The sequence below is a fragment of the Penaeus chinensis genome, chromosome 2 (genome assembly GCF_019202785.1).
Source record: "Penaeus chinensis breed Huanghai No. 1 chromosome 2, ASM1920278v2, whole genome shotgun sequence".
Lineage (NCBI taxonomy): Eukaryota > Metazoa > Arthropoda > Malacostraca > Decapoda > Penaeidae > Penaeus > Penaeus chinensis.
The window spans coordinates 18,534,316-18,548,585 of NC_061820.1; the positions used below are offsets into that span (position 1 = coordinate 18,534,316).

The window sequence follows — 14,270 nt, forward strand, 5'->3', positions numbered from 1 at the left end:
TGGGTTATAGATAACATACAAAGGCAAAGGTCCAGACCTATGACAAGATAAAGGGACGAAATAACGAAATTTGGGTGCCAAGACTGGAAGCAAATAACGCAAGACAGACAAATAACGCAAGACAGGCCTACTTCCTGCAGTGGATTGATCCAGGCTAATGATGATGATGATAAATGTATATATATCATATATATAATATATGTGTGTGTATGTATATACTTATATACTAGTATGTGTGTGTGTGTGTGTGTGTGTGTGTGTGTGTGTGTGTGTGTGTGTGTGTGTGTGTGTGCGTGTGTGTGTGTGTTTATGAATGTTTATGGGGAGACTTCCCTGTAGCCTGTGCAGGAGTTAAGTCACAATTAAGGAAGAAACCCCTTCTGTTAAATGCAGATAACGCAAGACAGACAAAGAAGGACAAACTTGGAAGAGGCCTTCTTCCTGCAGTGGATTGACCAGGCTAATGATGATGATGATAAATGTATTTATATTATATATATAATATATGTGTGTGTATGTATATACTTATATACTAGTATGTGTGTGTGTGTGTGTGTGTGTGTGTGTGTGTGTGTGTGTGTGTGTGTGTGTGTGTGTTTATGTATGTTTATGGGGAGACTTCCCTGTAGCCTGCGCAGGAGTTAAGTCACAATTAAGGAAGAAACCCCTTCTGTTAAATGTAGAGATATCACAGGGTTGCCTTTTGCAACTTCCCGGGAGGAATGGCTCTCAGTGCTATTGTTTGATTAGGTTATAGGCAAACATGGGAAGCGAGTGCATCGGCGAAAAGGTAGGGATCCCCATGACACCCGCTATGTGCAGTACATGGTAAAACACCGAGGCTCACTCATGGTCTGGGGTTGCTTTACTAGCTGGGGTCTAGAAAACTTGTCATTCCAAAGAACGTCAAAATTAACCAGCACATCTACCTGGACCTGCTGGGTGACCATCTGCCTGATTCTTTTAAGCTCGCCAAGGCCAGAATCTTCGAACAAGCCCACATAACAAAATCTGTGACCCATTGGCTTGAAAACTGTTATCCTTTTTAAAGGACAGGTTGGGCAATAGCCCAGAGGCAGATATTCTTGAGTCCTGGGGCAATAACTCCCCTAATGTCTCTTCCTAGACACCTTCAAAGTGTAAAGATGTAGAAAGATGTAAAAAAATATATAAATTTCACAGTGTGTTCACTGATAAGTAAGGCGGGAAAGCTGGGGCCACAATATTTTGACGAGTACTATTTACATATATATGAACACTCAATAACGTGTACACAGAAATGAAAAGGAAAACAGTTACAATGAAAAAATAAACAGTAGATAAATTTGACATGATTATATAGTTGTAGAGAGACAGAACGAACAAGAGCTGTAACAGGTCTCAGGAAGAGGGTCAAGGTCGAAGAGCCTTGGGAAGGATCTACTAACTAACGACGAGGCAAGGTCGTCCAAGCTCCTTTGACCAGCACTCTAGTTAAAATTAGGCAATTTTGTTTTTAGCAGAGCTTCTAGCGTTTTTCTTTCATAAGAATTTGCTGATTTACGAATTAACTTAATCACCTTCATCACGCGAATGAACAATACACACACACACACAAACACACAAACACACACACACAAACACACATATATATATATATATACATATATATATACATGTATATATATACATACATATATATAATTTAGACACACACACATATATATGTACATATATATATATATAATTTACACACAAACACATATATATGTATATATATGTTTATATATATTTATATCTATATGTGTGTATATTTATGTATGTTTATGTGTGCATATATGTTTGTGTGTAGGGTTGTAAGTATTTATGCATGTTTGGATGTAGGTATGCATATTTGCATATATGCAACTATGTATGTATATCTGTATGTATGCATGGATGGGTTTATATATATATATATAACACACATACACTCACACACATATACACAGATACACACACGCACACGCACTCACACATCATCATCATAGGCTAACGCCGACGGGGGCGCATTGCCTCATGGCGAGCCTCCAAGCAGGCCCTCAGTCCATCTGTAGCTCCTCAAGACAGGTCTGGTCGAGCTGCCCAAGCCATGGACTCCTTGGTCGTCCCACGGGCCTCCTCCACCCAGGATTGTCTCGCAAAGAGACAACCTGGGTCGGGTCATCCACGGGGAAACGAGCTAGGTGTGCATATAGCCTGAGTTGGCGGTCCCAGGTTATGCAAGTAACAGATCCCATGCCAGTCTCAGGGTGTAGTTGTTGGCTGGCAGTATCAAGGCCTTGAAGACGCATAGCTTGGTAGGTATCGACATCTCCAGTTCATGGCTGGTGCTACCAGGCCAATCTGTCTACTGACTTCTTGGTCTGACAGCCCAGAGACATGGACTATGCTACCAAGATATGTAAAGCTCTCTGTGATTTGTCCTCACTGGAAACATGAATCGGCTGAATGAGTTGCCCTAACAGGCCCCCAAGGTCCTGAATTTTGGTTTTAGTCCAGACCTCTAGCCCCAAGGGCTTCGCCTTATTGCTAAATGCACCAAGAGCTGCCACCAGTGATTCCAAAGACTCAGATAGGATAGCAACATCGTCGGCAAAGTCAAGCTCTATGACCTTGATATTGCCACCAGTGATTCCAAAGACTCAGTTAGGAAAGCAACATCGTCGGCAAAGTCAAGCTTTATGACCTTGATATTGCCTAGGTGTTGAAAAACGTTGGTGCAAGGACTTGCACGAGTGAATCCACACTGTATGTTAGTAGGTGGTCACAGATCTGCTTCAGAAGAATTTGGGCGAAAACCTTGCATGGCATACTGACCAGTGTAATACCACAGTAGTTGCCACAATCCCAATGATCCCTTTTCCCCTTCCAGAGAAGGATGACCACGCCCCTCAACAGATTAGGGGGAATGGAACCAGACTGCCAGATGGCAGTCAAGACTCTGTGAGGAGTGTTTTTAGAGCTTGGTAGGCAGGATCAAGGTCATTTACCAAGAAATGGCCTTCAACCTTCTCAATAAGGTTCCTAATGAATTGTTCCTTATCCCTTCTTAGCAGTGTCTGAGTTCTATGCACCAAGGAACGGCACAAGTCCTGATTGCCATTCAGCCAAGCTATGCAATATGCTTCTTTGGCCTCCAATGCCTCCAGCGAGATGAAATTCTGCCTTGTCTTCTGGTGTTTGCTAATGGACTCCTTCTTAGAGTGCTTCACGCTCGAAAGACTCTCACTATGCAACTGGGTCCATCAGGTTTTCAAGTTCTATGAACCAATCAGAGACTGTGGCAAACCTCTGGGAACACCCCCCCCCCCCCCTCCTCTATTTGTCCAAGTGAAATACCCTAGAGTGGCCACTGGAAGTATGTGGAGTTTTGAAATGAACCTGTAGGATAGCGACAACCAGCCTATGGTCAGTGCCACAGAACTTGGCACTTCAGTCGATCTCCTTGGCCACAGTACCCATATCGCTATACAATGTCCAGTAATGTAGGATGGAGTACTGATACCAGGAGCCAGAAATCCTCAATCTCTGGGTCCTAGCAAAGCAAAGAGGTCGTTCTTGCTGCTCCGATCAGCTCCCGAGCCATGGGGACCGATAAACATGTAGCGAGCTCGATCACAGCCAGATACTGCATTGAATTCGCCCAGAACAATGTAAATGTCTCTGCCACAGATGTGAGTTTGGCATATAAAACCTCTTTCATATCAAGTTTGTAAACATCGGTAGAAGGGTACACAGCAATAAGAGACATAAAACCACAAGCATGCTTCAGACTCAGTGCCATAATACGCTCATCAAGTGGTGTTACCCCTACTACCGAGGGTTGAAGTCGGCTGGAAATGGTTATGGGTACACCCTGGGGATGATGACCATTGCTCTGGCCCAACCAGTAGTAGGTGTACCCACCCATACTGATTGTGCTGCTACCAGGTCTTCTCACCTCCGAGAGGGCAGTTACCTGAACTCTAAACTGCTTCAGCTCCCTCGATAGCAGGGATAACCGCTCTTCCTGCCACAAGGACCGGATGTTCCAAGCGCCTACCCGGACAGCTCGACTGAGGTTAAGCCTTGGGCTGTCGCTCCAGGTGGACGTCAGCTGTGCCACCCTATATAAAGTAGGGTGACAGGCTGTGGGGCCCAACGTCCGGCTGTGGGGTTCCCATGGCCTCACACTGGGTTGGTGGCTGTCAGAGTGCAGGCGGGACGAATAACACCTGTTCCCATCCTGCGCCCCAACAGTCAGATTTCTTCACACGAGTGCTAACAAAAAATGTAATATTAGTTATCGTTGACTTTGTAGTGGGATATTTTTCAAATGCGATCTGGAATTCTCCTATGGAGGTGAGGTGGTATTTCCCCGTTCTTTCAATTAAAGCTTTAGCTGAAATCTTTAAATGTCTATGTATGGCAGTTGTATCAAATAAAAATCCTCAAAATCGTCGATGCTTATGTAAATGATTCTCGTAGCTGCACCATCTCTTAACGGCTTATCAAACTATTGAAGTGACAGTTTCTTTTCTTTTTTGCCAGAAACGCAAAAGACATGCTACTTTATATTTTCCAATATAGAATATTATTTGAACGCAGAACCGCAATAGGGCAACAATGAATATGTGAATATTTTATCACTGTGTGTGTGTGTGTGTGTGTGTGTGTGTGTGTGTGTGTGTGTGTGTGTGTGTGTGTACAATGTCTACAGAAATACGAGTTAATATTTGGTGATTAGTAACATAACAGTATGTATACTTCTTTTCGATTATTCTGATCATAGTTTTTCGCTATTGTTATTTCTTAACTCGTGGAGTTTCTCTGAGGGGTCGCATTAAATCAGCTTAGCAAGAAAATACGTGTTTGCTTGATTCAGCTGAGCAACTACTAGTTGAGTGATTCCAAGGAGGGTGAAAACAAGTCTTAAAACTTACTCCCAATTTATATGCTGTATGATATCTGATATCTTGAAGGAAAAATCTTGCTCATTCTGACAAAATAGGAAGTTAATCTTGTTCTCTACCTTTATCTGACACGCATGCAATTTATATTTTCCTTGCATTTGTCAGTGCTTGACAAAACTTTGATGCATTATCTTGATGTGCTTACGACAGAAATACTTATTTCCCAGTGTGTGAAAGGTTATCTTAACGCTTGTTTGTCCAGCTGGAACTTCAACAGTTTAAAAATAAAACATAAAAAAAAATCGTATATTTCATTCTCTTTCAGATAATGAAGTCTTCATAATTCCTGTATATTCATTTCGCGGGTAATTATAATATATAAGAAATAAAATATATATTATGGAAAGGGTGAAAGCGAGGCTGCCAAGCTGACACCTTTTTGAAGAATGACGGAGGGCAATCTGGAATTGCAAATGGAGGCCGCATCATTTGGATAAGGGAAAGTGATTTCTCTCCCAGTAAAATAACTAGAGAGCCGTGTATCTCCCGCTCGATGGTATACTATGAAGAAGGTGAGAGGAGGAGAGCACTCTGAAAGACCGACCTCGTTCCGGATGCCCCTTCACCCAAAGACTCTATACCTTTGTCTTCAACAGTGCAACCAACAGCTCCCGCTAACAAGCTACACGTCAGTATGTGGAGAGCGCACGGAAATCTCTATTGTTGGATCAGAGATAACAGTTTTTTTCAGTTTGTTCAAAGATAATTTAGTTCAAATTTTAATATAGCTATTGTTTACACTATACGTCACATCTGATGTTCTGATTATCTATCATTATATACTTTTCATTCTTCTTCTTTGTTGGATTTCTTGGCTATCAACTAGCGGCATGTGGCCAAGGTTATTAAGCCAATGGATCCTATTTATTCTATCAATCTATATAAGGTCATAAAGTTTTATCTCCCTTAAAAAGTGATTACTTTACTGATGATTCTTTCATCATCTGATAAGATGTTTATTAATGTGAATTCTTTGTTTTTAATTCTAAGGAAATTGTTTAATGGTTGTCTACGGTTGGAGTATAGTGTGCAGGTTATTAATATGTGTTGTAAAGTACAACTGGTGTTGCAGTGGAGGCACTGGGGAGGGAAAGTTCTCTCGATATAGGGAGTGAGGTATGTGAGTCTTTAAGCGTTGACCCTAAGACGGGTCAACACCACCTCCTCCATTCTTTCCTGTGGGCTTTCCCCCACAGTTCTATATTTGTTCTGATTTTATTTGTGAGTTGGAGGTTGGTCCACTCACTTTGCCACAGGAGATGTATTTTTGCTTTTATAAGAGACACAAAACACCTGAGATCTGTACGAACTATGGTAGTGTCCAGATCGCCAGTTGACCCGGCTAATTTGTCAGCCAGTTCATTACCATGGATACCAGAGTGACCTGGTACCCATATTAGCTTGATTGATTTGTTGGCACCATGTAACTTACGAATGATATTACCCAGCAATTCATTTTTAGTGGTTTCTAAGGATTTAATAGCTTTAAGTGAACTTAATGAATCTGAAAAAATGACTATTCTATCGTGGGTCGTCGATAGTGCAAAATCAATAGCTTTATCAATGGCAAAAAGTTCAGCAAGAAAAATCGATGTATGATTCGGCAGTCTAAACTTTAGTTCACATTCAGTCGACCATACACCCGCACCTACATACTCATCTGTCTTGGAGCCGTCGGTATATATATGAAAAAAAGATAGATGTTTAATAAGGATCTCTCTGAACCTCTGGCGTACCTCACTCTCTGGCACCATGGCCTTGGCTGATGAAAGCCAGGCTTCCATGATAGAAAAATTGGGGGTTTTCCATGGCGCTATGTTTGATTTAACCAGGGTATCGATGGTAGAGAGATCTATACCGACTTTCTCGACGAGTCTCGTGGCAAAGGGCCTAGTGCCTCCATTGCCATTAGGGTGGCTCGGGTCTCGAGCCACCTTTGCGGCATAGGTCAGTGCTAACTGGCCGCGTCTGAGTCGGAGGGGAGGTACTCCTGACTCCACCTCAAGACGCTCGATCCGAGTACATTTCAGGGCTCCAAGACACACACGCAAACAAGCATTCTGCACAGCATCCAATCCTTTCAAACTTGTTTTCGATGCCGAACCATACACGATTGACCCATAATCTACTTTAGAGCTAATCAGGGCTTTATATACCATTAGCAAAGACTGTCTATCAGCTCCCCATTTATTACCAGAAATGCACTTTAATAAATTTAGTGCTCTTTGACGTTTATTCTTTAACTGACCAATGTGGTCTTTCCAATTGAGTCTACTATCAAAAAGTAGCCCAAGAAATCTAGCAGAATTTTTAATAGGTATTGGGTGGTTGTCTAGAGTTAGCCTGATGTTCGGCTTCCTCCTACATGAAAAAATTACCCCAATACTCTTTCTAATGGAAAACTTAAAACCCCACTGGAGACCCCAGTTATGAATCATATCCAGTGCCAATTGGATGCGATTTGCTGAGAATTCTGCATTATTGCTGGAATGCCATAATGCACAATCAGCGTACAGTGAGTATTTAAGATTCCGAGGAGGAGCTGGTAAGATATCATTGATCATACATAGAAATAAAGTTGGTGACAAGACACTTCCTTGTGGGACCCCGTTTGCCTGGACAAAAATGTCCGAAAAAGTGACATTGTCAGAAAATAATTTGACAGAAAAAGTTCTGTCAGAAATGAAATTTTGAATAAAACAAGGCAAGTTTCCACGTAATCCGAAAGCATTAAGTTTTCTGAGTAGGCCATATCGCCATGTCATGTCGTAGGCTTTTTCTATATCTAAAAATACTGAAATCAAAAAATATTTTTTGGCAATTGCCTCTTGAATATGACTGTCCAGCTTTACTAGTTGATCGAGAATTTGGCGTCCCTTTCGGAAACCGCACTGCTCGTCAACTAGTAAATTACTGGAATTTAGAAAATGCAATAGCCTACTGTTAACAATTCGTTCCATGACCTTGCATACGCAACTTGTCAACGCAATTGGGCGGTAGGAGATGGCAAATCTGGGATTACCCCCTCCTTTCAATATGGGAATGATGTGAGCGAAGTGCCATGTGTTTGGAAAAGTGTGGCTTTTCCAAATTTCATTGTACACTTCTAGCAACTTAATCATGTCATCATGATTAAGATGCTTTATCATCTCATATCGAATCTCATCAGGGCCTGGGGATGTTCCTCTACAGGCTTCTAGGGCTAGGACAAGCTCATCCATTGTAAGATCTTTATTGTAATCAAAGTCATCTCATGTGGCAAAGTGAATTGGTTGCAGCTCAGCCGCTTCCTTGATGGGCAGGAATGCGTGGTGGTAGTTTGCTGAGCTGCTTGTATGAGAGAACTGCCTGGCGAGTGCATTAGCAATGTCTCTAGGTGAATCGATATTATTGCCCTCTTCAATGATGTTTTTAATTTTGATAGATGTTTTTTTCTTATTGATTTTATTAACAGTGGACCAAACCTGTCTCCTGGCGGAGACAAAGCTCCGCCAGGAGTCTCTTTTTGCTTGTCTCATTACTCTACGAGCCCTAGCTCTTGCTTGTTTGTAATTGCAAAAGTTGTTATTTGTTATGTTATTTTTGAAAAGCCTGTAGGCCCTATTGCGTCGGCACAGCGCCCTGTGGCAATCTGGTGTCCATCATGGAACTCTATGCTTAACGCTATCTGTCGAAGTGGATAGCAAAGCTGCTTCTAAAATCGAATTCTGAATATTGTTTGCTTTATCATCAATGGTTTCTCCAACAAGTTCGAGCTTGACGCTCCTTGTGAAGGCGACCCAGTCTGCTCTTTTTACATTAAATTTAGGCGCTGAAGGCGTTCTCACTGTGTTGCATGAATATTTAATCAAAATCGGAAGATGATCGCTTCCCAATGAGTCGACAATGGTGTGTCACAGGCACTTGGCTGCTACTGATGAAGAGACCAGTGATATATCTATAAAGTTAAAATTCCCGGTATTATTGTCCACCCACGTGGGACAACCATCATTCAGAAGGACTAGATCAGACTCGTTAATCAGCTTAACTACTTGCTCACCTCTACCATCCACCAGTAGGGAACCCCATAACGTATGATGAGCATTGAAATCGCCTAAAATTACTTTATTTTGTGACAGACGTTCCTGAAGAGCAAAGAGCTCATCTTAGATTATCACTTTATCAGGCGGACAATAAACTGAACATATAGCCAGATACGTGCCATTAATTTTTACTTTGCATGCGACAAACTCCAAACTAGAATCAATAGTCACTTCTGTAAAAGGGAGGCTTTGGTGGATGTACATGGCGACTCCGCCTCCACCCCTACCCTCACGATCTTTCCGACATAAATGGTAGTTCCTGAGCGATACGACCTCGTCAGAGACGAGGTTTGTCAAATGAGTTTCTTGGAGAACTATAATATCGGGAGCATAGGACGAGGCTAATAATTTAAGGTTCTTTACTTTAGATCTAATACTTCGACAGTTCCATTGGATAATGCTTGAAGCGATGATTACGTTTTATGGGGTTTGGAAGTGCCTTGTCCACCAGTTTTTATTTTCTTTTTATGGGAGGGAGGCGCCTCCTCTCCCTCACTTCCCGGGGACCTCTCACGGGATGGTTTGGAGACAGTAGCCTCCATGTCCTGCACCTCCTGGCGTGGGAGACGACTGACAAATTGCTACCTGCTTCTCTCTTGAGAAACCGATCACGAGTTGATATAATTTAATGTTTAGTTCTTTAACGGTTTGTTTAAGATCAGCAATTTCCTTATCCTTGGCTGCAAGCTGCTGACTGACATCACTTGCACTAGGGGTGCATAGGAATGTATTGGGTTTGTGTGTCAAACTTTCCACTTTCCTCTTAGCTTCAGTATAACTAACTTCATGCTTTCTCATATATGCCAATGTCTCAGTCTCCTTCTTCAGGATGCTGCACTCGGCAGATCCTGAATGATGGGGACCTCCACAGTTAGCACATTTACGGCAAAAAAATTTAGATGAATCTTTGTCAATACATCAGTCCAGTTTTCGTTCGCATATTCCCGTCCTTCTTGGTCATACAATGAACGTCTTGGTCTTTCATGCTCTCGAGAATTTCACTTTCTTCCATCGTCCTCAAATCCCTGTGAAAGATTACTCCCTTACAGGTATTTGGGCCAATAGGAATAGTTACTTTAACTCGAAGATCATAAATTTGCATCAGCTTAAGTAAATCCTTCATCTGGGAGTTGTATTGTACTTTAACAAGGAGGCTTCCATCTCGCAATTTTTTGACAAAATCAAAATCGCCGTCCACTTGACCATCAACGACCTTTTTGATGATAAAGGGGTTTCATTCACGCATTTTACATTCGCGAACCTTGCATTCTGGGTGGGGATTTTGAAAGTTGGTCGTCTCGTCTAGTCATTAGTGGGGGTTCCGTTGTTCGTCATCAGATTGGGCTTAGAAGGGTCGTTAGTCGCCCCTCCTCCTTGAGGAGGAGAAGGGGTAGCCGGGGTATCACTCATCCTGGGTATCGGACCAGGTCCGACCCCTTTCCTCACAACGTAGTCCTGAAGGAACAAAAACCTCTTAACTTTTGTTATCAACCTAACAGCAATAGCTAAGAGAGTAAGGCAGTTTTTCGTCCTCTACCCCCCCAGTGGAAGCCTGGTTGCGTTCTCCAGTACCACAGAGGGATCGACTTATGTGTGGGACACTTCCTTACCGACGAACTTGCCTAGGCGAAGGACGGTAATTCAATGCCCACCCTCCAAGTGAATACGGAAGTTCACGAGGAACTCCGGTAGGCTCAGGAAAGTCACATTATAAGGAAAAGAAATCAGGACCAAAGAAAAAGTGCGTCCAAATGACGCCCCAGACTACTGGGCCTCCCTATCCAGGGGTCAAAGCCACAAGGACTACCCTGGTGTAGAAGAGAACTGCGGGTCTGAAGTGGGGTGCCGACTACTCCTACTGTAGCCTCGTGTCACCTGCAAAAATAAGTGCACTGAAGGTGCTGGCAAAGCACTATAAAGTGCGCAAGATCTGTAATTACAGTTTTTTTTTTTTTTTTTTTTTTTTATTTACTTTATTTCGATTACTTTAATAACAACTCGGAAACAATAATGTCTAGCGAGACTAGAGGCCCGGGCTCTAGGGTAACTTTTGTGGCACAAGACTTAGTATTTACTGCTTCTGCGTTTTAAGACAAGCCGTGCGTTCACTTGGGCAGTGCGCACCGTGCGTTTCGTGGCGAAACGTTTTGACAAAACGTTTCGCGAAGCGTTGCGTGGCGAAGAGAGCGGGGTTTGGGGGTAGTTCGCCTCGCCGCGCGGACTGTTTGTAAACAACAAAGATGGCCGCCTACTCGGAACCTCAGAAGTACCTCTGCCCGACTTGTAACGCATATTTCTTGGTTTTGAAAGAAACTCAGGGACACGTAATGACTTGTGGTAAGTGTCTGACCACCAAAGAATATAATAAGTGTAAATTTACATCATGTAAGCCTAAACTATGGCTGTAGTTGAGATAGAACTTCCGGGAGCGTCACAGTAGTGATAAAAGTTGATGATAATGCTACTGTTATCTTTTAATAACTGCATAAAACTATAATTTCGAACAGTTATGATTTTGGTGGATGCAGGATATATGTATAATAATTTGACTGTGCATACCAAAAGTGATTAGCATTTAATGAAGAAATAAAGTTGGAATTAAATAATAAATGTAAATGTTAGCATGTTAATTGCAGGTTCTGCCATTATATGGTCAACAGCACCAACGCTGTTGTTGATAAAAGCATACAGTGACAATAAACATAGTTTTCCAGCAGTACAAAGAATAAATACAAAATATGGGAAGATATTGCTTCAGTGCTGCAAGATGCTGGACATCCTGTCACTGGGGAAATTTGTGACAAAAAAATGCGCGGACTAAAAAAACGGTATGTATCTTTACCTGAATGAACATTTTGTTCAGATTTTATTGGACTGTTTTTGGTTAACTTATATATATTGTATAAAGTATTCCATACTTCCTTTATCTTATGGATTTGTTTTGTTTTGTTTTTTGTTTTGTTTTGTTTAATATGTCTTACAAAGCCCAGTTAGTTGGTTCTGATAAATGTTTTATAATAGTTTCAGATTTCTATTTAGATTGTTATCATTTGCTTACAACTGTTTTAATCTCATTTTTTCAGATACAAAATAATTAAAGATAATGCAAAGTTAAGTGGACGAGGCAGTGACACACAATGGCCATTCTTTGAAGCAGTGGATGAGGCTCTTGGACGTGATCCTAGTGTAATACCAGTTGCAAAGGGGTCGTCATTAATGATAGGTGAGGAATTTTACGAGATATTTCAGAAAGAGATTTAATTATGAATTAATTAGTAGTATAGATTATATGAGAGGCTAAAAGTAAATTGAAAAAAAAAAAAAAAATACATTGTGCTTACAATATTAATGAAACTTTCATCACCAGGTCAACCTTCGACTAGTGCTGGACCATCTGAAGTTGTGGAACTTCCAGTGTCATCACCATCACAGTCTACCAGTTCAAGAACTCTCTCTCCAGCTCCATCAGCATCATCCCTTCCACCACCAAGATCTCATAAACAGAGGCATTTAAAAGAACAAGAGACGACACAGAGGAGAGAACATGTCATCTCAGCACTAGACAAATTAGCTGATCTTGTTGTCGAGAGAAATGTTGTGTTAGAAAGGGTTATGCAATCTTTAACTGACCAGCATGACCAGTACTTGCAGCAAGTTGCATTTAAGTTATTATTGCTCTAGCTCAGTTCTGTATGTCAGGAAATATATTTTTTTCGTACTGTAGTCTTTAAGGTTTATCATTTCATCTACTTCATGCCTTGAAATGGAAATGTTTACTTGTTAATTCTGTAATGGCAGTTATAACAAATTATTTTCCTTTAACTTTTGGCAGTACACTACATGCTCAGGTGCTTAAACATCAGGATAAGTTCAGATTGTGATATAGTGTAAACAGAAGTTTCAAATATTTTAAATAAATACGTTTATTATTTTTGGTAAATCCATTTAATTTAATTTACCCCCAAATAAAACATGAAGTAAAAAAAAAAAAAAAAAAAAAAAAGTGGTGAAACAAAAAATATTTTATTAGACATAGATTATGGTAAATATGTCTTACAATTTACAATCCTTGAGTTTTTAAAACTTTTAGAACAAATATATATGTAAATATACATGCAGCAATGCAATACAATGATGAAAGATATGTTATATATACAAAAGAAAAAGAAAAATCAAGCAGCATGAAAAGGAAAGATATACATAGTGATCTATCACAGGTACTTATAAAGGTGCAGTATATATTTTCAATTATTTTATGAGCTATGAAAATAAGTATCATATTCAAAAGAAAATGAAATGTGCAAAAAAAAAAAAAAAAAAAGACAAATATAAGGCAGCATTACTTGCAAAACTACAAACAATTTGGCGAAAAAACAAAACAAAAAATTAGATACAAGTTACATTATGCAATATTTACCAATTCATCTCGTTTTGTAAATGCTTCCTTTCTTTCCACTTCAGGAACCTCTGGCTCAGGTTCCAAAACAATGACTTGTAGCTCTGCTTGAATATCAAGTTTTTCCTTAAGTAAAATAAAATCATGTAGTACACAGGAAGCTGTAATGACTATTCTGGAGGGAGACTTGAATTCCTCCTCGCTGTATAGGGGCACAATGTTCTCTGCGTATGCACCAACTCTGACTGGATTCCGGACCCTTTGTCGTCTCTGTGCTGATTCCTCTGCTCCCCCTAGATAATTTGCTAAGGCAACTATTAAAGCTGCGTCTAAAATAGGATCGTCTAATTCATCTAAATGGACAGCAACTCCCGCAACACGCCTAGCAGGTCGGCCATGTTCGCGTGGCGAAACCGTTCACTCTGACCGTTTTGGGCCTGTGCAAGGCGCACCGTGCGGAAAGGCTCAAGTGAACGCACGGAAGGTGTTCACTCAACAGAGTTTCAACCACGAGTGATACTTTTCAGATTCGACAGACGAAATATCAATGAAACGGCGGGGGTAGCCATGGAACCTGTAATATGTGGGGTGGGTCTTCATGCATGGTGTTGGTGAATTCGAACGTACCCGAACACGTTGCGTAATAGTTTGGTTAAACACAATGCGACTAGCGGTGCTCTGGGGACTTCTCCCGGTATTTGTACTATACCCTGTAAGTTTTACATAGGTGAGACCGGTTAAGCTTTTGAGAAAAGAATAGGTGAACTTAAACGTGACGTTAGATATGGCAGAGATTCAAATACGTGTTTCGTTCTTTTG

At 41.0% G+C, this 14,270-nt stretch overlaps 1 protein-coding gene across 1 annotated transcript; it reads left to right on the forward strand.

Annotated features, from left to right (window-relative positions):
* Nucleotides 1-12,027: 12,027 nt before the first annotated feature.
* Nucleotides 12,028-12,898, forward strand: LOC125034307. Its single transcript, XM_047626080.1, has 3 exons — nucleotides 12,028-12,044; nucleotides 12,139-12,278; nucleotides 12,423-12,898. The coding sequence occupies exons 1-3, from the start codon at nucleotides 12,028-12,030 to the stop codon at nucleotides 12,734-12,736; spliced, it is 471 nt and encodes a 156-aa protein (XP_047482036.1). The 3' UTR covers nucleotides 12,737-12,898.
* The last annotated feature ends 1,372 nt before the right edge of the window (nucleotides 12,899-14,270 follow it).

Coding starts and splice junctions, on each gene's coding strand:
- LOC125034307 (XM_047626080.1), top strand. Junction 12,279..12,422: donor GGGGTCGTCATTAATGATAG/GTGAGGAATTTT, acceptor TTTCATCACCAG/GTCAACCTTCGACTAGTGCT.